The 26460-nt window shown below is 45.0% G+C and overlaps 1 protein-coding gene across 2 annotated transcripts in view; it reads right to left on the reverse strand.

Moving 5' to 3' along the window:
* LOC121587288 (atrial natriuretic peptide receptor 3-like) overlaps nucleotides 1–26090 on the reverse strand; it is a 74180-nt gene extending 48090 nt beyond the window's left edge. For both annotated transcript variants that reach the window (XM_041904201.2, XM_041904200.2), the window contains exon 1: nucleotides 25120–26090. In XM_041904201.2, the coding sequence (XP_041760135.1) occupies nucleotides 25120–25789 (670 nt within the window). In that variant the 5' untranslated portion in view covers nucleotides 25790–26090. The remainder of the gene's footprint in view (nucleotides 1–25119) is intronic.
* Between the last annotated feature and the right edge of the window lie 370 nt (nucleotides 26091–26460).

The raw sequence follows: 26460 nt of genomic DNA on the forward strand, positions 1-26460 counted from the left end.
GTTGCAGAGACAGAGGGTTGTCCAAAATACCCGCCCAATAAAGGCAAGTGACTTTATATCTAAGATGGGAGCTACCGATGACATTGAGGCATACCTGACATGCATTTGAGGCCACGGCCACTAGGGAAGCCTGGCCCAAGCAACAGTGGGTTGGTCTGTTAGCCCCCTTTCTAACCGGGGAATCGCTGAATGCTGTCCGGGACCTGGGCCCTGACCAGGTTACTGACTATGATGCCCTGAAGTCTGAGATCCTCAGCAGATATGGACTCACAAAGTTTGGTATGGCCCAGCGCTTTCACAGCTGGACCTTCCAACCAGACCAACCTCCTCGGGCGCAGATGCATGAACTTGTCCGAATCGCAAGGAAATGGCTGGATCCGCAGAGGAATACAGCAGCGGCGGTGGTGGAGGCCGTTGTGGTGGATCGTTACCTCACGCGCCCTGCCTTATGAGGCAAAAGCGGTTCATCAGTCAACAGGCCTTGACCACGGCTGATCTGACCGTGGAAGCGGTGGAAAAGTACCAGGCCACAGCGGAGATGCTGAATGCTTCCCGAAAAAGACCCCAGGAGGGGGCGGCCCCACCACAAATGGGAAGAACCCGTCCAAAGGACCCCAAGGTCTCGAACCCAGCCACGTCAGGACTTATCCCGGCTCCAGGGGGAGCCAGAAACCAGGCGGGTCCAAGAAGAGTACACCAGGAGGGGAAACTCGACAGTGTTACCGGTGTGGGGAGATGGGACATATCTCCTGGCAGTGTGGGAAACCAGCCGATGAACCTATGCCACTGCGGAGTCCTCCAGCTCAGCACCCACACACCGTTTTGCCTCGCTCTTGGGAGTCGTAGATGGCGGCCCAGATCGACCCCCACCTGCCCGGTAACTGTGAATCACCATGATGTGGAGGCCTTACTGGATTCTGGTAGCCGGGCCACCCTGGTGCGTAAGGATTTGAGTGGGCCCAACGTGTCTGACCCCGGGGAAAGTCCTCCCAGTTTCCTGTGTCCATGGGGACACCAGAGAATACCCCATTACTGAACTTACAATGACCAGCACACGGGGAACCATACACACGACGGCGGGGGTGGTTGATTCCCTCCCCGTCCCTGTCCTAATTGGACCGAGACTGCCCAGCCTTTTACCCACTCTGGAGAGAGTCTCAGGAGAGGATAACCCGAGTACCTCGGAAACGGAGAGGCAAGACTCATCCTGGGAAGGCTCCGGTGCAATCCTCCGAGTTACTCACTCCCGCCCGGGCTCTGATAGGGATGGCAGGTGCCCAGACCGGCACAGAGACGGAGCTACAGAATCTGGACAAAGAACTGTCTGGTCTGAAGGGGACCGCTGAGAGGTATCGTTTGTTAAAGCAACAGTTAGACATGAAGACAGAAGAGTTAGATATCCTCCAGGCTAAACTCCAACAGAGCTCCTTCCCTAAGCAACAGGAGGAGCTGGAGAGGCTGCGCAGGACCATCGAGGAGTGTGAGGAGACCCTGCGCAGTAGTAAGGAGGTCCAGAAGAAGGCAGAGGAGAAGTACAAGGTGTTGGAGAACAAGATGAAGAATGCGGAGGCAGAGAGAGAGAAGGAACTGAAAGCTGCTCAACAGAAGCTAAACTCTGCTAAAACCAAGGCTGATGCGTTCAGTAAGAAACTCAAGGAGAGACAACAGGAGGCTGAGTCCCTGGTCCTAGAGGTGGAGGAGTTGAAGAGAGAGCAGGCTGGCAAGCACCACGGCAATGCGGACGCCCTCTCGGCGTGATGCCTTCTTCGCTGCCTTTACCCCGGCGAGGACGTCGGTCCCAGGAGGGGGATGTGTGATGTCACGAGAGGCTGTGTCCTGGAGGGACGTTACATCCCCTGAGGTGGCTGCAAACCCAGACAGCTATGGCTCCATCTGCTGGTATGGTCGGGAACTCCACCCCTCTATGGCCAATCTTCCCACGCAGCTGAAACAAATGAGGGGCTGATGAGCTGAAGGTTTGGGAAGGGGAAGAGACACACTGAGGGAGTGTGTGGGGGTGAAGAGACACAGTCTCCAACCTGGGCTCTCTGGAGGACAAGAGTGCTGCACGTCCACTTCCATGAGGAATATAAGGATTTGGAGATACTTACCTTTGGGAAATACTCACCTTTGGATATCTGCACCTGTGGAAATACGTGAGAGACATTTGGAAGGACTTTTTGCTGGGTTGGCCACTAGCTGCAACGTGGACTACAGTAAGGCTGGGGAAAAGTTATCTGAGCGAGTGAGAATTATGATGTTGGATGTGGAAGAGACATCCCTGAACTGTTAACCTTAAAGAGCCACAAGAGAACAGACTTTTGTTATATTTTCGTTAATTTCCCAAGACCTATAATAAAATCCTTGGTTTGTTTGAACCTTGTCTCCTTGCACTACTTGAGCAACCCCGCTGAAAGCTGTGTAGCCTCTCGTGACGTCACAAAGTATTTGACCCCCTCTCAATCAGAAAGATTGAAGAATGGAATGGAAGAAACACAAAATAACTGTCAATCTGCCTCAGCCTGGGGCTCCATGCAAGATCTCAACTCGTGGAGTTGCAATGATCATGAGAACGGTGAGGAATCAGCCCAGAACTACACGGGAGGATCTTGTCAATGATCTTGGGCCCATAGTCACCAAGAAAACAATTGGTAACACACTACGCCGTGAAGGACTGAAATCCTGCTCCGTCCGCAAGGTCCCCCTGCTCAAGAAAGCACATATACAGGCCCGTCTGAAGTTTGCCAATGAACATCTGAATGATTCAGAGGAGAACAGGGTGAAAGTGTTGTGGTCAGATGAGACCAGAATCGAGCTCTTTGGCATAAACTCAACTCGCCGTGTTTGGAGGAGGAGGAATGCTGCCTATGACCCCAAGAACACCATCCCCACTGTCAAACATGGAGGTGGAAACATTATGCTTTGGGGGTGTTTTTCTGCTAAGGGGACAGGACAACTTCACCGCATCAAAGCGACGATGGACGGGGCCATGTACCGTCAAATCTTGTGTGAGAACCTCCTTCCCTCAGCCAGGGCATTGAAAATTGGTTGTGGATGGGTATTCCAGCATGACAATGACCCAAAACACACGGCCAAGGCAACAAAAGAGTGGCTCAAGAAGAAGCACATTAAGGTCCTGGAGTGGCCTAGCCAGTCTCCAGACCTTAATCCCATAGAAAATATGTGGAGGGAGCTGAATGTTCGAGTTGCCAAACGTCAGCCTTGAAACCTTAATGACTTGGAGAAGATCTGCAAAGAGGAGTGGGACAAAATCCCTCCTGAGAAACGTCTGACCTCTGTGATTGCCAACAAGGGTTTTGCCACCAAGTACTAAGTCATGTTTTGCAGAGGGGTCAACTACTTATTTCCCTCATTAAAATGCAAATCAATTTATAACATTTTTGACATGCGTTTTTCTGGATTTTTGTTGTTGTTATTCTGTCTCTCACTGTTCAAATAAACCTACCATTAAAATTATAGACTGATCATGTCTTTGTCAGTGGGCAAACGTACAAAATCAGCAGGGGATCAAATACTTTTTTCCCCTCACTGTACATATGGGGGATTGGAAGTGATGCAGACAATTACATTGATGGAAGTTACAATCTATCTGCAATATTAAAGCTGATCTACCCCCTAAAAATAAAATAAATAAAGCAAAGGAGGGCTGGGATTGGTTAAAACCTTGGATGGGAGACCAAAGAATAGTTGTAGGTAGATTGACTCTCCAGTAGGAGGTGCTGCTCAGCTTAGTTTCTTTTTTTCTGATAGAGGATATGATGTTGTTTCACAGGTACAAATTCAACATATTTTAAGGTTTGACTATGTTGAAAATTGGTTACCATGATGACATAACCCTGTGGTTGAAATTTAACCGTCAAAACAACAGTTGATTACATTTTTAAATCAAATGTATTTTCCACGTAGATTTCACGTCACCATACGTTGACAAATGATGTTGAAACAACATTGGGTTCAATTCTCGGGCCGACTCTATTCTCTGTGTATATCAATGATGTCGCTCTTGCTGCTGGTGACTCTCAGATTTACCTCTATGCAGACGACACCATTTTGTATACATCTGGCCCTTTATTGGACACTGTTTTAACAAACCTCCAAACGAGCTTCAACACCATACAACACTCCTTCTGTAGCCTCCAACTGCTCTTAAACGCTAGTAAAACTAAATGCATGCTCTTCAATCGAACACTGCTTGCACCCGCCCGCCCGACTAGAATCACTACTCTCGGCGGGTCTGACTTAGAATATGTGGACAACTACAAATACCTAGGTGTCTGGTTAGACCGTAAACTCTCCTTCCAGACTCACATTAAGCATCTCCAATCCAAAGTTAAATCTAGAATCAGCTTCCTATTTCGCAACAAAGCCTCCTTCACTCATGCTGCCAAACATGCCCTCGTAAACTGACTATCCTACCGATCCTTGACTTCGGCGAAGTCATCTACAAAATAGCCTCCAACACTCTAATCAGCAAATTGGATGTAGTCTATCACAGTGCCATCCGTTTTGTCTCCAAAGCCCCATACACTACCCACCACTGTGACCTGTACGCTCCTGTTGGCTGGCCCTCACTACATATTCGTCGCCAAAACCACTGGCTCCAGTTCATCTATAAATCACTGCTAGGCAAATCCCCGCCTTATCTTAGCTCATTGGTCACCATAGCAACACCCACCCATTGTATGCTCTCCAGCAGGTATATCTCACTGGTCATCCCCAAAGCCAACACCTCCTTTGGCCACCATTCCTTCCAGTTCTCTGCTGCAAATGACTGGAACGAACTGCAAAAATCTCTGAAGCTGGAGACACTTATCTCCCTCACTGTCTTTAAGCATCAGTTGTCAGAGCAGCTTACCGATCACTGCACCTGTACACAGCCCATCTGTAATTAGCCCACCCAACTACCTCATCCCCATATTGTTATTTACAATGTTATTTATTTTGTTCATTTGCACCCCAGTATCTCTATTTGCACATCATCTTCTGCACATCTATCACTCCAGTGTTAATACTAAATTGTAATTATTTTGCACTATGGCCTATTTATTGCCTTACCTCCATAACTTGCTACATTTGAACACACTGTATATAGATGTTCTATTGTGTTATTGACTGTACTTTTTTTTTTACCCCATATGTAACTCTGTGTTGTTGTTTTTATCGCACTGCTTTGCTTTATCTTGGCCAGGTCGCAGTTGTAAATGAGAACTTGTTCTCAACTGGCTTACCTGGTTAAATAAAGGTGAAATAAAAAATTTATAAAATAAATTGATTCAAACAGTTTGTGCCCATAACACAACACATCATCACTGGTACAATGACTTGAAATCATAACTAGCTGTTTCTGGTAAACCAACCATCTTTTAAAAAAAAATGAACATCTTTCTTCTTGTGCAATTAATGAAACCTTTACAATCTCTTCTCTCCTGCCCAACATAAAAGTATTCAGACCCCTTGACTTTTTCCACATTTTGTTACGTTACAGCCTTATTCTAAAATGGATTAAATAAAAAAAAATCCTCGTCAATCTACACACAATACCCCATTGTATACCTACAATCTCTTTCAATTGAACTCTTCCCCTGGAGAGTATTGCTGGCTAAGTAGCTTTACAGTAGATCCAGACCTTACAGTAGATCCAGACCTTACAGTAGATCCAGACCTTACAGTAGATCCAGACCCAAATATCAACAGAAAACCTGTCTGGTAACCATGAAATGTTTACCCATGGAGCAAGGCGTTTTAAAATAAACAAGCCCAACAAACATACAACAAGGAGAGTCGGAGGGTTTGGAAACAACCCTCCGACTGTCCCAGCGTCGACCAGCCGTGGTTAATAGGGCAGAATCAGATAATGCATCCCAAATGGCACCCTATCCCCTATATAGTGCACTACTTTTGATCTGGGTCCATATGGCTCTGGTCAAAAGTAGTGCACTATATAGGGAATAGGGTGCCATTTGTGACACACCCAAAGTCTGCTGGAACATTCACACAGCTCTGTCACTGTAGCGGCGGGTCGGGTGGCGGGGTAGGGTGGTGGGTCGGGTGGCGGGGGTCGGGTGGTGGGGTCGGGTGGTGGGTCGGGTGGTGGGTCGGGTGGTGGGTCGGGGGGCTGGTTGGGTGGCGGGTCGGGGGGCTGGTCGGGGGTCGGGGGCTGGTCGGGTGGCTAGCGCCCAGCGCCACGTGCCTCCTGAAATATCCTCCTGCTCCCAGTGTGTCTCTCTGTGTGTCTCTCTGTCTCCCTGTGTGTGTCTCCCTGTGCGTCTCTGTGTATGTGTCTCCCCGTGTGCCTCCCTGTGTGTCTCTCTGTGTCTCCCTGTGTGTCTCCCTGTGTTTGTCTCCCTGTGTGTCTCTCTATGTGTCTCCCTTTGTTTGTCTCCCTGTGTGTCTCCCTGTGTGTCTCCCTGTGTGTCTCTGTGTTTGTCTCCCTGTGTGTCTCCCTGTGTGTCTCTCTCTGTGTCTCCCAGTGTGTCTCCCTGTGTGTGTCTCCCTGTGTGTCTCCCTGTGTGTGTCTCTGTGTGTGTCTCCCTGTGTGTGGAATACATAGAAGGGGGCAACACACGGGTGCTACTTATCGTGGCTCACAGGGCATTCTATTGGTCCCCTTGGCAACACACGGGTGCTACTTATCGTGGCTCACAGGGCATTCTATTGGTCCCCTTGGCAACACACAGGTGCTACTTATCGTGGCTCACAGGGCATTCTATTGGTCCCCTTGGCAACACACAGGTGCTACTTATCGTGGCTCACAGGGCATTCTATTGGTCCCCTTGGCAACACACGGGTGCTACTTATCGTGGCTCACAGGGCATTCTATTGGTCCCCTTGGCAACACACGGATGCTACTTATCGTGGCTCACAGGGCATTCTATTGGTCCCCTTGGCTCATTATAAACATGGTTTAATGTCAGTGTATTATGCAAATATGGGAGCACAATGCTGTAACGCTGTCTGCCTGTCTCCTGCTACTGAGATGTTGAGAATGTATGGACCTTTATTCTGTTATAGGTTACTGTGGAGCAGAGAGAGGAGGGGAGGAGGAGAGGAGGAGAAGAGGAGAGGAGGAGAAGAGGAGAGAGTGGACTGGAGGAGTTAGGGGAGCAGAAGGGGAGTGAGTGGAGGAGAGGAGGGAGGAGGAGAAGAGGAGAGAGTGGACTGGAGGAGTTAGGGGAGCAGAAGGGGAGTGAGTGGAGGAGAGGAGGGGAGAAGTGGAGGGAGTACAGGAGAGGAGGAGAAGAGGAGAGGAGTGGAGGGAGTGGAGGAGAAGTGATTGGAGGAGAGGATGAGTGGAAGAGATGAGGAGTGGAGGAGGTGGAGGGAGGACAGTGAAAAGCTCCTTATCAATGCAACTGGGTATCAAATAATGCATTCTCTCTCTCTCTCTCTCTACTCAGGAAAACCTAAACCCTGTGCAACAACTTTTCTTACCAGTCCAATACCAGATGATGTAATACAGTGAAGCTACTGATTCAGGCTACTGACAGTGTTATTAGCAGTGTATTCCTCGTCCTCAGGCTCCAGGCCACAGGATTGATAGTGCCAGCTGTATATCCTAATCAGACTACAGACTACAGACTACAGACTCAAGGCTTGCCAGCAGCCTAGGGCTGACAGATTGATAAAGGCAGGTCATTGACCGCTCAACGCTCTGCAGGACCCCCAGGGGAACAGGCTCTGCACTGCAGTAGCTCAACACAAAGAGTTTATACAAGTTCAGGACGTCCCAGGCGGCTTCACTGCAGGAACAGACCAATCACGAGAGAGGGACTCCCTCCTCCCTCTTCCCCTGTAACGTGGTTGTCGTTGTGGAATTCTGCAACTTGATGTGGGTTTTAGAGGTAAAGCTGTTAACGACACACACTACCAGATGAAATGTCCCCTAGCATTTGGACATCTGATTCTTTAAACCTCACCAACTAGTGGGCATCTATTCAAAAAAGGACATTTGGTGGGTCATGTTTTATATTTCCCCAACATTAATAGGATTTAAAGTAGATCATTAGAACAGTGTAATAATACATCTCAAATCTCGGGGTCGTTATTGAAGGGATGCGTTGATGGCGTGCCCACAAGGCAAGTAACCACGTCAGTAGTCTTCTTTGTGTTTTCATTCCATAAAGCTCATCTGTGCTGGTGATGTAGGCCATGCCATGCCAGCCGCCGCAACATGTTGGGAATCGAAAAATAACAGCATGCTGTGATAATAACAGGCAGGTTATGAATCAAACAAGACGTCAGCGTTGCTGGAAACCATTCCAATGACGTCTCCTGACATTGATGCCGGAGCAGGGTAGAATCCTTAACAAGCTAGGCTGACTCGGGGCTGTGTACTGTGTACTGTGTGCTGTGTGCTGTGTGCTGTGTGCTGTGTGCTGTGTACTGTGTGCTGTGTCCTGTGTGCTGTGTGCTGTGTGCTGTGTACTGTGTCCTGTGTGCTGTGTACTGTGTGCTGTGTACTGTGTCCTGTGTACTGTGTACTGTGTCCTGTGTGCTGTGTACTGTGTACTGTGTGCTGTGTACTGTGTCCTGTGTACTGTGTGCTGTGTGCTGTGTACTGTGTCCTGTGTGCTGTGTACTGTGTGCTGTGTGCTGTGTGCTGTGTGCTGTGTGCTGTGTGCTGTGTGCTGTGTGCTGTGTGCTGTGTGCTGTGTACTGTGTGCTGTGTGCTGTGTGCTGTGTGCTGTGTGCTGTGTACTGTGTACTGTGTACTGTGTACTGTGTACTGTGTGCTGTGTACTGTGTACTGTGTACTGTGTACTGTGTACTGTGTACTGTGTACTGTGTGCTGTGTACTGTGTACTGTGTGAGTCCTATATAACTACATTGGCAGCGCAGCCTCAACCTTTGGCTCTCGGATGACAACACATGGATGTGTAACAGATTCCACTGTCTCTTTGATGACAACACCTGAACTGTAAAAATGTCTCTGCTTTGCTTTTTCAAAAACAAGCTTGAGGTTCTCATGTTCATAAAGGTAAAATATGCAATATTTATGGCGGTTCCATCAATGAATTTGAGAGTAGTTAAATATCTCCAGCCCCATCCCCTCCCTCAGCTTTATAGCAAATAAAAAGTGGTGGGGCTGCCATCTGGTAAAAAAAAAATGAATTAAGGATTGTCCCTTTAATGTCACTAAACTTGGGTTATTGATGTACAGTGCCTGGGTTTCTCAAACATGGTCCAAACCCCTACAACATGCCAAACCATGCTATGAGAACTGACAATGTACACATTGTGAAGCAACTATTCTTGCATGTTGGTGCACATTTGTGTATCATTATCCTATAGAGCAGGAGCCTGCTGGTTTTCTGTTCTACCTGATAATTAATTGCACCCACCTGGTGTCCCAGGTCTCAATCAGTCCCTGATTAGAGGGAAACAATGAAACAATGCAGTGGAACTGGCTTCGAGGTCCAGAGTTGAGTTTGAGGGCACTTGAGGGTTATACACCTAATTATTGAGGCATGTATCATTATCCTATAGAGGGTTATACACCTAATTATTGAGGCATGTATCAATATCCTATAGAGGGTTATACACCTAATTATTGAGGCATGTATCAATATCCTATAGAGGGTTATACACCTAAGTATTGAGGCATGTATCATTATCCTATAGAGGGTTATACACCTAATTATTGAGGCATGTATCAATATCCTATAGAGGGTTATACACCTAATTATTGAGGCATGTATCAATATCCTATAGAGGGTTATACACCTAATTATTGAGGCATGTATCAATATCCTATAGAGGGTTATACACCTAATTATTGAGGCATGTATCAATATCCTATAGAGGGTTATACACCTAATTATTGAGGCATGTATCAATATCCTATAGAGGGTTATACACCTAATTATTGAGGCATGTATCAATATCCTATAGAGGGTTATACACCCAAGTATTGAGGCATGTATCAATATCCTATAGAGGGTTATACACCTAATTATTGAGGCATGTATCAATATCCTATAGAGGGTTATACACCTAAGTATTGAGGCATGTATCAATATCCTATAGAGGGTTATACACCTAATTATTGAGGCATGTATCAATATCCTATAGAGGGTTATACACCTAATTATTGAGGCATGTATCAATATCCTATAGAGGGTTATACACCTAATTATTGAGGCATGTATCAATATCCTATAGAGGGTTATACACCTAATTATTGAGGCATGTATCAATATCCTATAGAGGGTTATACACCTAATTATTGAGGCATGTATCAATATCCTATAGAGGGTTATACACCTAAGTATTGAGGCATGTATCAATATCCTATAGAGGGTTATACACCTAATTATTGAGGCATGTATCAATATCCTATAGAGGGTTATACACCTAATTATTGAGGCATGTATCAATATCCTATAGAGGGTTATACACCTAATTATTGAGGCATGTATCAATATCCTATAGAGGGTTATACACCTAATTATTGAGGCATGTATCAATATCCTATAGAGGGTTATACACCTAATTATTGAGGCATGTATCAATATCCTATAGAGGGTTATACACCTAAGTATTGAGGCATGTATCAATATCCTATAGAGGGTTATACACCTAATTATTGAGGCATGTATCAATATCCTATAGAGGGTTATACACCTAATTATTGAGGCATGTATCAATATCCTATAGAGGGTTATACACCTAAGTATTGAGGCATGTATCAATATCCTATAGAGGGTTATACACCTAATTATTGAGGCATGTATCAATATCCTATAGAGGGTTATACACCTAATTATTGAGGCATGTATCAATATCCTATAGAGGGTTATACACCTAATTATTGAGGCATGTATCAATATCCTATAGAGGGTTATACACCTAATTATTGAGGCATGTATCAATATCCTATAGAGGGTTATACACCTAATTATTGAGGCATGTATCAATATCCTATAGAGGGTTATACACCTAATTATTGAGGCATGTATCAATATCCTATAGAGGGTTATACACCTAATTATTGAGGCATGTATCAATATCCTATAGAGGGTTATACACCTAATTATTGAGGCATTTATCAATATCCTATAGAGGGTTATACACCTAAGTATTGAGGCATGTATCAATATCCTATAGAGGGTTATACACCTAAGTATTGAGGCTGTGTGTGTGTGTGTGTGTGTGTGTGTGTGTGTGTGTGTGTGTGTGTGTGTGTGTGTGTGTGTGTGTGTGTGTGTGTGTGTGTGTGTGTGTGTGTGTGTGTGTGTGTGTGTGTGTGCGTGCGTGCGTGTGTGCGTGTGTGTGTGTGTGTGTATGTGCACGCTAGGGTTCTTCTCGCATCCCGGGATTTACGGTATTACCGGCTTAGTACACAAGGGGGCGCCAAAGAACACAAAGAAGTAAACTTTGGGCATCTATTACAAGAAACCTAACAAAATTAGCACAAGTAAAAGTGAATTTCCATGGAGGCTGCTAGGTAAATATGCTAACGAGAGCAAATGAAACATTTTTTTTTGCAAAGAGAGCCAGTCCAGCTTATAAAGTTATACATAGAGTGCATTAGGAAAGTATTCAGACCCCTTGACTTTTTCCACATTCTGTTACATTACAGTCTTATTCTAAAATTTACTAAATTGTTTTTTTTCCCCCTCATCAATCAACACACAATACCCCATAATGACAAAGCAAAAACATGTTTTTAGAACATTTTGCTAATTTATTAAAAATAAAAAACTGAAATAACATTTACATAAGTATTCAGACCCTTTACGCAGTACTTTGTTAAAGCACCGTTGGCAGCGATTACAGCCTTGAGTCTTCTTGGGTATGACACTACAAGCTTGGCACACCTGTATTTGGGGAGTTTCTCCCATTCTTCTCTGCAGATCCTCTCAAGCGCTGTCAGGTTGGATGGGGAGTGTCGCTGCATAGGTATTTTCAGGTCTCTCCAGAGATTTTAGATCGGGTTCAAGTCCGGGCTCTGGCTGGGCAACTCAAGGACTTTCAGAGACGGGTCGCGAAGCCACTCCTGTGTTGTCTTAGCTGTGTGCTCAGGGTTGTTTTCCTGTTGGAAGGTGAACCTTCACCCTAGTCTGAGGTCCTGAGTGCTCTGGAGCAGGTTTTCATCAAGGATCTCTCTGTACTTTGCTCCGTTCATCTTTCTCTCAATCCTGACTAGTCTCCCAGTCACTGCTGCTGAAAAACATCCCCACAGCATGATGCTGCCACCACCATGCTTCACAGTAGGTATGGTGCCAGGTTTCTTCCAGACGTGACGCTCGGCATTCAACTCCAAGCGAGCTGTCATGTGCCTTTTACTGAGGAGTGGCTTCCGTCTGGCCACTCTACCATAAAGGCCTGATTGGTGGAGCGCTGCAGAGATGGTTGTCCTTCTGGAAGATTCTCCCATCTCCACAGAGGAACTCTGGAGCTCTGTCAGAGTGACCATCGGGTTCTTGGTCACCTCCCTGACCAAGGCCCTTCTCCCCCGAGTCTTGGTGGTTCCAAACTTCTTCCATTTTTCGAATGATGGAGGCCACCGTGTTCTTGGGGACCTTTAAAGCTGCAGAAATATTTTGATACCCTTCCCCAGATCTGTGCCTCGACACAATTCTGTCTGCTTTTTGCTTTGACAATGACTGTCAACTGTGGGACCTTATATAGACAGGTGTGCCTTTCCAAATCATGTCCAATCAATTTAATTTACCACAGGTGGATTCCAAAGGGTCTGAATAGTTATGTAAATAAGGTATTTCTGTTTTAAATTTCTTATAAATGTGCAAACATTTCTAAAAACCTGTTTTCACTTTCTCGTTATGGGGTATTGTGTGTAGATTTAAAGAATAAGGCTGTAACGTAATACAGTGGGGGAAAAAAGTATTTAGTCAGCCACCAATTGTGCAAGTTCTCCCACTTAAAAAGATGAGAGAAGCCTGTAATTTTCATCATAGGTACATGTCAACTATGACAGACAAAAGGAGAAAAAAAAATCCAGAAAATCACATTGTAGGATTTTTAATTAATTTATTTGCAAATGATGGTGGAAAATAAGTATTTGGTCAATAACAAAAGTTTCTCAATACTTTGTTATATACCCTTTGTTGGCAATGACACAGGTCAAACGTTTTCTGTAAGTCTTCACAAGGTTTTCACACACTGTTGCTGGTATTTTGGCCCATTCCTCCATGCAGATCTCCTCTAGAGCAGTGATGTTTTGGGGCTGTCGCTGGGCAACACGGACTTTCAACTCCCTCCAAAGATTTTCTATGGGGTTGAGATCTGGAGACTGGCTAGGCCACTCTGGGACCTTGAAATGCTTCTTACGAAGCCACTCCTTCGTTGCCCGGGCGGTGTGTTTGGGATCATTGTCATGCTGAAAGACCCAGCCACGTTTCATCTTCAATGCCCTTGCTGATGGAAGGAGGTTTTCACCAAAATCTCACGATACATGGCCCCATTCATTCTTTCCTTTACACGGATCAGTCGTCCTGGTCCCTTTGCAGAAAAACAGCCCCAAAGCATGATGTTTCCACCCCCATGCTTCACAGTAGGTATGGTGTTCTTTGGATGCAACTCAGCATTCTTTGTCCTCCAAACACGACGAGTTGAGTTTTTACCAAAAAGTTCTATTTTGGTTTCATCTGACCATATGACATTCTCCCAATCCTCTTCTGGATCATCCAAATGCACTCTAGCAAACTTCAGACGGGCCTGGACATGTACTGGCTTAAGCAGGGGGACACGTCTGACACTGCAGGATTTGAGTCCCTGGCGGCGTAGTGTGTTACTGATGGTAGGCTTTGTTACTTTGGTCCCAGCTCTCTGCAGGTCATTCACTAGGTCCCCCGTGTGGTTCTGGGATTTTTGCTCACCGTTCTTGTGATCATTTTGACCCCACGGGGTGAGATCTTGCGTGGAGCCCCAGATCGAGGGAGATTATCAGTGGACTTGTATGTCTTCCATTTCCTAATAATTGCTCCCACAGTTGATTTCTTCAAACCAAGCTGCTTACCTATTGCAGATTCAGTCTTCCCAGCCTGGTGCAGGTCTACAATTTTGTTTCTGGTGTCCTTTGACAGCTCTTTGGTCTTGGCCATAGTGGAGTTTGGAGTGTGACTGTTTGAGGTTGTGGACAGGTGTCTTTTATACTGATAACAAGTTCAAACAGGTGCCATTAATACAGGTAACGAGTGGAGGACAGAGGAGCCTCTTAAATAAGAAGTTACAGGTCTGTGAGAGCCAGAAATCTTGCTTGTTTGTAGGTGACCAAATACTTATTTTCCACCATAATTTGCAAATAAATTCATTAAAAATCCTACAATGTGATTTTCTGGAATTTTTTTCCTCAATTTGTCTGTCATTGTTGACGTGTACCTATGATGAAAATTGCAGGCCTCTCTCATCTTTTTAAGTGGGAGAACATGCACAATTGGTGGCTGACTAAATACTTTTTTTCCCCACTGTATAATGTGGAAAAAGTCTTAATACTTTCCAAATGCACTGCAGGTAAGAGCTACCTAATGTCATTTTTGGTGAGTTTCGATATTTACAAGCGAATATGAGAGAGACAATGTGCAAATGAAAAGTACTGGCTCTGGAGCAGCATGTATACACGCTGTGTCTGTGTGGAGTCTGGAGTCGCTAGGGCAACAGGCCTGCCTGCTCTGCTCGGAGTCGCTAGGGCAACGGGCCTGCCTGCTCTGCTTGGAGTCGCTAGGGGCAACGGGCCTGCCTGCACTGCTTGGAGTCACTAGGGCAACGGGCCTGCCTGCACTGCTCGGAGTCACTAGGGCAACGGGCCTGCCTGCTCTGCTTGGAGTCACTAGGGCAACGGGCCTGCCTGCACTGCTCGGAGTCACTAGGGCAACGGGCCTGCCTGCTCTGCTTGGAGTCACTAGGGCAACGGGCCTGCCTGCTCTGCCCGGAGAAGATAGGGGAGGAGCAGACGGGCCTAGAACGGAGAGGAGAAAAATAGCAAGGAATTCAAAAGCCATCATGTACAGAAACACAGCAGGTTGGAGCCAAGAGCAGTTTTATCGGTTACTAGTTAACAACACAGTATGACTGTTACTAGTTAACAACACAGTATGACTGTTACTAGTTAACAACACAGTATGACTGTTACTAGTTAACAACACAGTATGACTGTTACTAGTTAACAACACAGTATGACTGTTACTAGTTAATAACACAGTACATGGCAGCTTCTTTTAGGTTGAATAGCTTGTTCCACATGTCAAGAAGAGAACAGTGGGTAAATATGGCAGTATTTACTGCATCTCCATGTGTTTAGAAAACCGAGACATACCCCAAGTCAATGAGTCCACAATGTGAGTCACCAGATAACAGAATAAATGAAAATAAAATGATTTAATGTAGTGATTCTCTACATTTCATGATGAACAATCCAATGGTGAAGATAATGTAACCTTGCTTTAGACACTGCCCCCTCCAGCTACCCCCCCTTTCCTGTTAATGGACATATGAGAATATTTACAGCATATTAATTGAACTACTTTATGAGTCTGTGTGAATTGTCCCCAAATGAACCACTCACTTACTTGTCCTAGTAGGTCATGTCTCAAGGCGTCTGTCTGACTGTCTGTCCGTCTGCCTGTCTGTCAAGCAGCACTGTCTGCCTGTCTGTCTGCCTGTCTGTCTGTCTGTCCGTCTGTCCATCTGTCTGTCTGTCTGTCTATATGTCTGCCTGCCTGCCTGCCTGCCTGCCTGCCTGCCTGCCTGCCTGCCTGCCTGTCTGTCTGTCTGTCTGTCTGTCTGTCTGTCTGTCTGTCTGTCTGTCTGTCTGTCTGTCTGCCGAGCAGCACTGTCTGTCTGTCTGTCTGTCTGTCTGTCTGTCTGTCTGCCTCTCGCCCTCTCTCTCTCTCTCTCCCTCCATCTCTCTCTTTTTGTCTGCTAAAGGAGAGCCATGCATGAACAGAGGATGCCTCTGTGCAAACATTAGACATAGGCCTAGTTGCATAACCAGTCTGAATGAAGAGAGACAGAGAGGGCATTTCGGAAAAGGATGCTCCATACCATCACAGTTTCCCCTTGAAACCATGCCGCCCACCCATCCACCCGTCCATCTATCCACCCATCATTCCACCCACCCACCCACCCACCCACCCACCCACCCGTCCACTGACCAAGTGCCAACAACATTAGGTCTGACTGAATAGGGTTTGGTTATTTTTCAGAGCAGAGGATGGTGGAATGGATGTCCATCTCCCGGAGCCCCGGAGCGGAGAGACAATGGGTTGATTTGACGGCAGACAGAACCTTTACACCTGGGGTGTTCCAAAGTAAACAGGGGGCACAGCCAGAGACGGAGCGGAGGGGAGAGAGGGAGCGGAGGGGAGAGAGGGAGCGGAGGGAAGAGAGGGAGCGGAGGGGAGAGAGGGAGCGGAGGGGAGAGAGGGAGCGGAGGGGAGAGAGGGAGCGGAGGGGAGAGAGGGAGCGGAGGGGAGAGAGGGAGCGGAGGGGAGAGAGGGAGCGGAGGGGAGAGAGGGAGCGGAGGGGAGAGAGGGAGCGGAGGGGAGAGACGGAGCGGAGGGGAGAGAGGGAGCGGAGGGGAGAGAGGGAGCGGAGGGGAGAGAGGGAGCGGAGGGGAGAGAGGGAGCGGAGGGGAGAGAGGGGCAAGCGGGTGGGCGGGTGTGACCCTTGTTTCCTTTGCAACATCCCAGGTGTAAAAAGATCTGTCTGCCGTCAAATCTGTCTGCCGTAAAGCGGGTGGGCAGGTACAGCATAATGGGATTGGCAGAGGAGAAATACAAGTGTGTGTGTGTGTGTGTGTGTGTGTGTGTGTGTGTGTGTGTGTGTGTGTGTGTGTGTGTGTGTGTGTGTGTGTGTGTTCCAGCTTTAAAGAGCCTTTCGTATACTTTTTAGCCAGTAGTTCTGAAAGTAGCATTCAAGAGCCAAAAGTGGTCCCCAAAAATTGTGCACTACGTCACATATGCAATAGATATGTGCACTACGCTCTCTCTCTCTCTCTCTCGCTCTTCTGTGTGTGCATCTTGCTAGCTGTCACTCAAATGACAAGGGGCTGAAGCTAATTGGCTAGAACTCAAAATGTTAGGAGGCTGGCCCACGTTGGATGTTTTGGAGGGGGACATGGAGCAGCACAGCTTCCAGAAAAACAGTCGCTTTCAAACAAGGGATTTCGTGGCTAATTTAGGTAAGACAGTCAGACAGTCAGACAGTCAGACAGAGAGACAGTCAGACAGATAGACAGACAGACAGACAGACAGACAGACAGACAGACAGACAGACAGACAGACAGACAGACAGACAGACAGACAGACAGACAGAGAGACAGACAGACAGACAGACAGACAGTCAGACAGTCAGACAGACAGACAGTCAGTCAGACAGACAGTCAGACAGACAGACAGACAGACAGACAGACAGACAGACAGACAGACAGACAGACAGACAGACAGGTAAACAGACAGACAGACAGACAGACAGACAGTCAGACAGGCAGACAGAGAACAGTTAGACAGACAGACAGATAGTCAGACAGACAGACAGTCAGACAGAGAACAGTTAGACAGACAGACAGATAGTCAGACAGACAGACAGTCAGACAGAGAACAGTTAGACAGATAGTCAGACAGAGAGACAGACAGACAGATAGTCAGACAGAGAGACAGTCAGACAGAGAACAGTTAGACAGATAGTCAGACAGAGAGACAGACAGACAGATAGTCAGACAGAGAGACAGTCAGACAGAGAACAGTTAGACAGATAGTCAGACAGAGAGACAGACAGACAGATAGTCAGACAGAGAGACAGTCAGACAGACAGACAGTTAGACACATTTTAAGGAGCATGTCTTTAAAGGGACTAGGGAGGGAAAGAGGAGGGAGGGATGGAGGGAGGGAGGGAGGAGGGAAGAGGGAGGGAGGGAGAAAGGGACATCTGAAAAGAGGGAAGACACATCTCACACCCCTCTGACAACACACTGAGAGCATATGGGACAGAGATGGTCTTACTGAGGAAGAGGGAGAGACTGAGGGAGAATGGGAGGACCAGTTACAGGTAGATGCCAGTTCTTCTTGGAGTTGTGAGTGACTAGTGATTCGGTAGTGACTAGTGATTCTGTAGTAGTGATTCCAAGCATTCATAAACTGCATCTTCCCCGGAAAAAAGCATCAAGACATGATTTCCCCATGCTTCTTGCCTAGCATTTGATTTGGTACAGCGGTGGTTAATATAAGCCTCCGCCTATCTGACCTGTTGCAGTTTATTTTTTCATTTTTATTTTTTCACTGTGTCATGTATATGATCGTGACAAGACTGACAGCTTCTCTGAGCCAGGCAAATTCATTTATCAGGATCGTTAGCTATAATGGATATATCCAACAAAATGGCTACATAGATATGAAGGTAAAACAAACAAAAATTCACATAGTTTGCTGTCATTTCAGCCGCTTGATGTGATTGTGCGTTAGCTTGCCTTTAGTTGGCTAGCTAGCTAGCAAAGGAGAAGTAACGTTAGCCTAGCTATCCTCCATAACTATATTATTGATTCAACAATAAGCTTGTTGTTGCCTATTTATACATTATTATTTTTTTATTTTTTTTATTTTTTTTTATTTCACCTTTATTTAACCAGGTAAGCCAGTTGAGAACAGGTTCTCATTTACAACTGCGACCTGGCCAAGATAAAGCATAGTAGTGCAATAAAACAACAACACAGAGTTACATATGGGGTAAAAAACATAAAGTCAGAAATACAACAGAAAATATATATACAGTGTGTGCAAATGTAGCAAGTTATGGAGGTAAGGCAATAAATAGGCTATAGTGCAGAATAATTACAATAGTATTAACACTGGAATGCTAGATGTGCAAGAGATTATGTGCAAATAGAGATACTGGGGTGCAAATGAGCAAAATAAATAACAATATAGGGATGAGGTAGTTGGGTGGGCTAATTTCAGATGGGCTGTGTACAGGTGCAGTGATCGGTAAGGTGCTCTGACAACTGATGCTTAAAGTTATTGAGGGAGATAAGAGTCTCCAGCTTCAGAGATTTTTGCAATTCGTTCCAGTCATTGGCAGCAGAGAACTGGAAGGAATGGCGGCCAAAGGAGGTGTTGGCTTTGGGAATGACCAGTGAGATATACCTGCTGGAGCGCAGACTACGGGTGGGTGCTGCTATGGTGACCAATGAGCTAAGATAAGGCGGGGATTTGCCTAGCAGTGATTTATAGATGGCCTGGAGCCAGTGGGTTTGACGACAAACATGTAGTGAGGACCAGCCAACAAGAGCGTACAGGTCACAGTGGTGGGTAGTGTATGGGGCTTTGGAGACTTACTTGGAGGCTTATCAAATCATTATATGCTGAAGTTCTTGTTGCCTATTTCTAAATTATATATAAACCCATAAGAGTCTAAGCCTGAGGAGGGGGGGTTCTACTAAGCTATATGGAATTGTTTTAAGAAGGTTCTACTACATTTACAGGTTAGTTATTCAGCAGACGCTCTTATCCAGAGTGACTTACAGGAGCAATTAGGGTTAAGTGCCTTGCTCAAGGGCACATCGACAGATTTTTCACCTAGTCGGCTCGGGGATTAGAACCAGCGACCTTTCGGGTACTGGCACAACGCTCTTAACCACTAAGCTACCTGCCGCCCATATGGAATTGTTTTAAGAAGGTCATACCAAGGATAATTGAGCCATTTGATTTTGAATTTTAAGACCCCCCTGAAGTATCAAATAAAATAATATATATACACTACCTGTCAAAAGTTTGGACACACCTACTCATTCAAGGGTTTTTCTTTATTTGTAAAACATTTTACATTGTAGAATAATAGTGAAGACATCAAAACTATGAAATAACACATATGGAATCATGTAGTAGCCAAAAAAGTGTTAAATAAATCAAAATAAATTTATATTTGAGATTCTTCAAATGGCCACCCTTTGCCTTGATGATAGCTTTGCACACTCTTGGCATACTCTCAACCAGCTTCACCTGGAATGCATTTCAATTAACAAGTGTGCCTTCTTAAAAGTTAATTAGTGTAATTTCTTTCCTTCTTAATGCGTTTGAGACAATCAGTTGTGTTGTGACAAGGTAGGGGGGGTATACAGAACATAGCCCTATTTGGTAAAAGACCAAGTCCATATTATGGCAAGAACAGCTCAAATAACCAAAGAGAAACGACAGTCCATCATTACTTTAAGGCATGAAGGTCAGTTTCTTCAAGTGCAGTCGCAAAAACCATCAAGCTCTATGATGAAACTGGCTCTCATGAGGACCGCCACAGGAATGGAAGACCCAGAGTTACCTCTGCTACAGAAGATAGGTTCATTAGAGTTACTAGCCTCAGAAATTGCAGCCCAAATAAATGCTTCACAGAGTTCAAGTGAAAGACACATCTCACCATCAACTGTTCAGAGGAGACTGTGTGAATCAGGCCTTCATGGTTGAATTGCTGCAAAGAAACCACTACTAAAGGACACCAATAAGAAGAAGAGACTTGCTTGGGCCAAGAAACACGAGCAATGGACATTAGACCGGTGGGAATCTGTCCTTTGGTCTGGAGTCCAAATTTGATATTTTTGGTTCAAACCGCTGTGTCTTTGTGAGACGTGGTGTAGTTCCCACCGTAAAGCATGGAGGAGGAGGTGTTATGGTGTGGGGGTGCTTTGCTGGTGACACTGTCTGTGATTTATTTAGAATTCAAGACACACTTAACCAGCATGGCTTCCACAGCATTCTGCAGTGATACGCCATCCCATCTGGTTTGGGCTTAGTGGGACTATCATTTGTTTTTCAACAGGACAATGACCCAACACACCTCCAGGCTGTGTAAGGGCTATTTTACCAAGAAGGAGAGTGATGGAGTGCTGCATCAGATGACCTGGCCTCCACAATCCCCCGACCTCAACCCAATTGAGATGGTTTGGGATGAGTTGGACGGCAGAGTGAAGGAAAAGCAGCCAACAAGGGCTCATCATATATGGGAACTCCTTCAAGACTGTTGGAAAAGCATTCCAGGTGAAGCTGGTTGAGAAAATGCCAAGAGTGTGCAAAGCTGTCATCAAAGCAAAGGGTGGCTATTTGAAGTAAATAAAATGTATTTTGATTTGTTTAACACTTTTTTGGTTCCTACATGATTCCATGTGTTATTTCATAGTTTTGATGTCTACACTATTATTCTACAATGTAGAAAATAGTAAAAATAAAGAAAAACCCTTGAATGAGTAGGTGTGTCCATATATATTTTATGAAAAATAATTGTTGCCCTTACTGCTATTAGCCCATACAAACGTATTGAATAACAGATTCACTACATGGAACAACAGATAATCCCCCCCCCAAAAAAATATAAAAAGGATGTTTGTTCTGAAGTGTCTGTCCTATATCTGTATAAGAACGATCAGGAAACATTATTATTATTATTATTTTTTTACATGTATTTAACCCCATATTTTTGCCACTAAACAGTCTCCATATATACTTCCATTCATTTTTTTTTCAACTGGTACCGGGGGTACGACGAGTTCAGACGAGTCCTGTGGGCGTCTAGAGCAAAACAGAGTCTCACCTTTCCACAGAGGGGTCATATTAACTGTTCGGAACGCTACAGACGATTTTGTGAGAAGACCGATTTTTCGGGATGTCTCATGGTCTGACAAACACCGCTCAAGCTCCGCCACCTTTCACATCAGATGCGGAAGTGCGACATCAGCGGATGTAGTGGATTGAGACGTAAAAAAACCCGGAGTAGTTTAAACTCATGGATTATTTGATTTGATTTCCAGCAGACATCGACCTTAGGGGGTATAAATCATTATTTATTGAATTTCTTGTCTATCATCATCATTGAACCTCTGTTAGCTAGACCCACTAGGACCACTGGCTGATTCAACGTTGTTTCAATGTAATTTGACAACATATTATGACGTGAAATAATTAGTGGAAAATACAGTGGTTTTGAAAAAACATCTCGTTTTCATCTAATTTCAACAAGCGTTGTAAACATTGAAATAAGTGTAATGACAGGTTGATTCAACCAGTGTGTGCCGGGTGGGTAACTACATGTCAATGATTTGTTTAGCATAGCGACGTGGAATGACTGGAATGAACGACTGGGTCAAAACATCCCAAAAACATAAGAATTAACGAGCAGGCTGTTTGGTTAGCAACTTCAGAACCTCAGAACTAACAACCGGCTTTTGCCTGGACTACAGTCGTGGTCAGGGCGACATGCCAAACGGCCCAGTCCCTATTTGCAATAGCCAAAATGTTCTATACAGTTGTGGTCAAAAGTTTTGAGAATGACACAAGTATTGGTCTTCACAAAGTTCGCTGCTTCAGTGTTATGAGATATTTTTGTCAGATGTTACTATGGTATACTGAAGTATAATTACAAGCATTCCATAAGTGTCAAAGGCTTTTATTGACAATTACATTAAGTTTATGCAAAGAGTCAATATTTGCAGTGTTGACCCATATTTTTCAAGACCTCTGCAATCCGCCCTGGCATGCTGTCAATTAACTTCTGGGCCACATCCTGACTGATGGCAGCCCATTCTTGCATAATCAATGCTTGGAGTTTGTCCAAATTTGTGGGTTTTTGTTTGTCCACCTGCCTCTTGAGGATCGACCACAAGTTCTCAATGGGATTAAGGTCTGGGAAGTTTCCTGGCCATGGACCCAAAATGTCGATGTTTTGTTCCCTGAGCCACTTAGTTATCACTTTTGCCTTATGGCAAGGTGCTCGATCATGCACCAAACTGTTCTTGGATGGTTGGGAGAAGTTGCTCTCGGAGGATGTGTTGGTACCATTCTTTATTCATGGCTGTTTTCTTAGGCAAAATTGTGAGTGAGCCCACTCCCTTGGCTGAGAAGCAACCCCACACATGAATGGTCTCAGGATGTTTTACTGTTGGCATGACACAGGACTGATGGTAGGACTCACCTTGTCTTCTCCGGACAAGGTGTTTTCCGGATGCCCCAAACAATCGGAAAGGTGATTCATCAGAGAAAATGACTTTACCCCAGTCTTCAGCAGTCCAATCCCTGTACCTTTTGCAGAATATCAGTCTGTCCCTGATGTTTTTCCTGGAGAAAAGTGGCTTCTTTGCTGCCCTTCTTGACACCAGGCCATCCTCCAAAAGTCTTCGCCTCACTGTGCGTGCAGATGCACTCACACCTGCCTGCTGCCATTCCTTAGCAAGCTCTGCACTGGTGGTGCCCAGATCCCGCAGCTGAATCAACTTTAGTAGACGGTCCTGGAACTTGCTGGACTTTCTTGGGCGCCCTGACGCCTTCTTCACAACAATTGAACCTCTCTCCTTGAAGTTCTTGATGATCTGATAAATGGGTGATTTAGGTGCAATCTTACTAACAGCAATATCCTTGCCTGTGAAGCATTTTTGTGCAAAGCAATGATGACGGCACGTGTTTCCTTGCAGGTAACCATGGTTAACAGAGGAAGAACAATGATTTCAAGCACCACCCTACTTTTAAAGCTTCCAGTCTGTTATTCTAACTCAATCAGCATGACAGAGTGATCTCCAGCCTTGTCCTCGTCAACACTCTCACCTGTGTTAACGAGAGAATCACTGACATGATGTCAGCTGGTCCTTTTGTGGCAGGGCTGAAATGCAGTGGAAATGTTTTTTGGGGGGGGATTAAGTTCATTTTCATGGCAAAGAGGGACTTTGCAATTAATTGCAATTCATCTGATCACTCTTCATGACATTCTGGAGTATATGCAAATTGCCATCATCAAAACTGAGGCAGCAGACTTTGTGAATATTAGTATTTGTGTCATTCTCAAAACTTTTGACCACGACTGTATATCGTCTGGTGGAAGGATGAAATAAAACAATTTACTCATTAAAATTACGTTTTTAATGAAAACATGCCGTTAATCTTATTTTTAACATTGGCAACCGTTTCATAAAATCGATAAGACCCTTTGGTCTAAGAACAGCCCATAGTCTGGAGTTATATAAGGGATAAACGCTTTATGTTTGTCAACTTTATGTTTACATTACTTTGGATGCAGCGGGACGAGGCGGAGCGACACTTGTGTCATGATTGCAACAGAAGGGACCAGAGAAATTCATGTTCATCACTCACCATGTTAGCTCATCAGATGCCCCCCCAAAAAAAATATGTCTCTGCAAAAAAACAAATCATTGCTAGCTAGCTACGTTTTTTTCCTTGACGGACCTGCGTTTACAATGTATCCAATTTCAGTTTGTGTGGTTGTTGGTTTAGCTTTATGTAACTTTGTAGCGAATACGGCCTGCATGCATAGGCCTCATATTGCGTCATGATTGCAAGGCATCCCGATATCTTCGCCAACTGTCCCACTATCTGGTTTTAATGCCCATTCTAGAATGCCCTTCTAGCCATTCAGAAACGAGTATTGAACAATGATGTGGTATAACTCGATAATCCCCAGGTTCTAGTGCCTTATTGCTTAAATATAACACGATTCCAGTTGTTGGCTGTGTTAGTAACTATGGCAACTGACCTGTTGCACCTGTTCTCCACTGTGGTAAACACGCCATTGTGATTATTCACACTTTATAAGCACCTGGCACATTGACAACACAAAATTCTCCCTGAGTGATGGTATACTGTTGTAGCGATTGAGAGGGATTCAGTCAGAGCAAATGCTTGAACCAGCAACCTTACAGTGTGCCATAAAGGTCAATACCTCTTGGCATTAGTGTGTAGTGCACTTATACACATACAGCACCACAGTACAGGGAGGGAAGATACACCATATTGGTTATTCAATTAACAAGATTGGAACCATTTCATTTTCATTGGTGTGAATATGCAAAATACTGCAAATATGTATTCTCGATGCCTGTTGTTAAGGCTACATTTGACATCCGATGGATTCTTCACATAGCTGTAAATATTTGTCATATTTCGGGAATTGGTTCCTCACATACCGGGCATATCTTGGCAGCTGAAAAGCAATGCCATTCACATAAGTGTTTATTCAATAAAGCTGGAGACGGCATATTAAATGGAATAAGTGGGATTAAGTAGCAGCATTAGCAGATGGGACTACTGGACCAACTGTTCTGACGTTACAGCTAATACCCTGGGACAGAGCAGAGACGTTTCAGTACAATACCTTCACTCTCGTAGATATATTTGATGATGTCGTCTGTGTTCAGGCGCTCTTCTTTAGAGTTAATGGCATAGGTGACGGTCTGATATTCGTCCATGAGTTTGACGTGCACCCCTTCCATGGTGAAGTAACAATTCCTCTCCTGTTTATCCTCGTCGAAGATCAGCAGCGCGTCTTTCCAGTTGAAGTGACGGAACATCGCCAAGAACGTCTCTGCCATTTTCAGGTAAGACGGGGAGATTCGGGTCAGGTGAGAGTATTCTTTCTCCTTGTCACTGAACCCGCTGGCCAGAGCACCTGCCGAGATGACCGGGATGTTCCAGTGAGAAGCCATCCTCACCACCGGTGCAGCGGCGTATTCACACACGGGACCGAGCACCAAGTCCGGTTTCTTCTCGCAGGAGCGGTCCACCAGAGAGAAGAGCGCATCATTGCCACAGTCGGAATCCTCATAGCGCACGTTGAAATTAAGTCCCGAATACAGACCGCCGCCGATTTTCAACCCTTGCTTTGCATACTCGATGGCCGGTGCCACTCTTGCTATTGAGAACATATACGAGTTATTTTTGGGCAACATCACCAATACTTCGATGTCTTCATTCACGGCTGCACTTGTCCGGCCAGGTAACAACCCCAGCCAAAGGTACAAACACAATGAAATAAAATATTGCATGATGCAACTTTAAAAGTTCTGCTTTGCCTGTAATCAGTAATAATGCAATATTGGATAGATTCTATCCTCTCTATAACTCTCTCCAAGTCAACTGCGTCCCCGGAGACGCGGAGCGCGCAGGTAAATTGCAAATGTGGAGTTCTCCAACCATAAAAAATCTAAATTGAATAGCCTTTTTCTTTGAATTAATGAAATAAAATGTCTAAATGTATGAAGTGTATGATCCTGCACAGAGAGTCTCCTGCAACCTTCTCAACTGATGGAAGAATCACCTCAGTTTCCCTAACTAATTCTCCCGTTTCCCTGGTCAATCCTCTTGTTTAAATATGGTAACTGCCCAGACAGCTACCACACATGCTGGCCGAGGGGAGGAATTTTGAAGAATCTTTTCATTATTATTCCTGCGTCAGCCCTGTACGATACACCTCTTTCTTAAAGCTACAGGTCCCTATTTTTGTCTCCATTTAATATATAATTTTTTTTTTACAGAGAAAGTAGAGTTTTTCTGCGTTCCACTGTACTTAGGCTGTACTTGGATTTACATACACCGAATGCACTGGGATGCATTGCCTCATACAAACAATGGTGTGGTCTAAACAGAGACATTTAAATAATTGTAGGCAAGGTTTCAAGAAAAGGTTTCAAGAAAAGGTTTCAAGAGAAGGTTTTCT

Source organism: Coregonus clupeaformis, unplaced genomic scaffold (genome assembly GCF_020615455.1).
Source record: "Coregonus clupeaformis isolate EN_2021a unplaced genomic scaffold, ASM2061545v1 scaf0002, whole genome shotgun sequence".
NCBI classification, from domain to species: domain Eukaryota; kingdom Metazoa; phylum Chordata; class Actinopteri; order Salmoniformes; family Salmonidae; genus Coregonus; species Coregonus clupeaformis.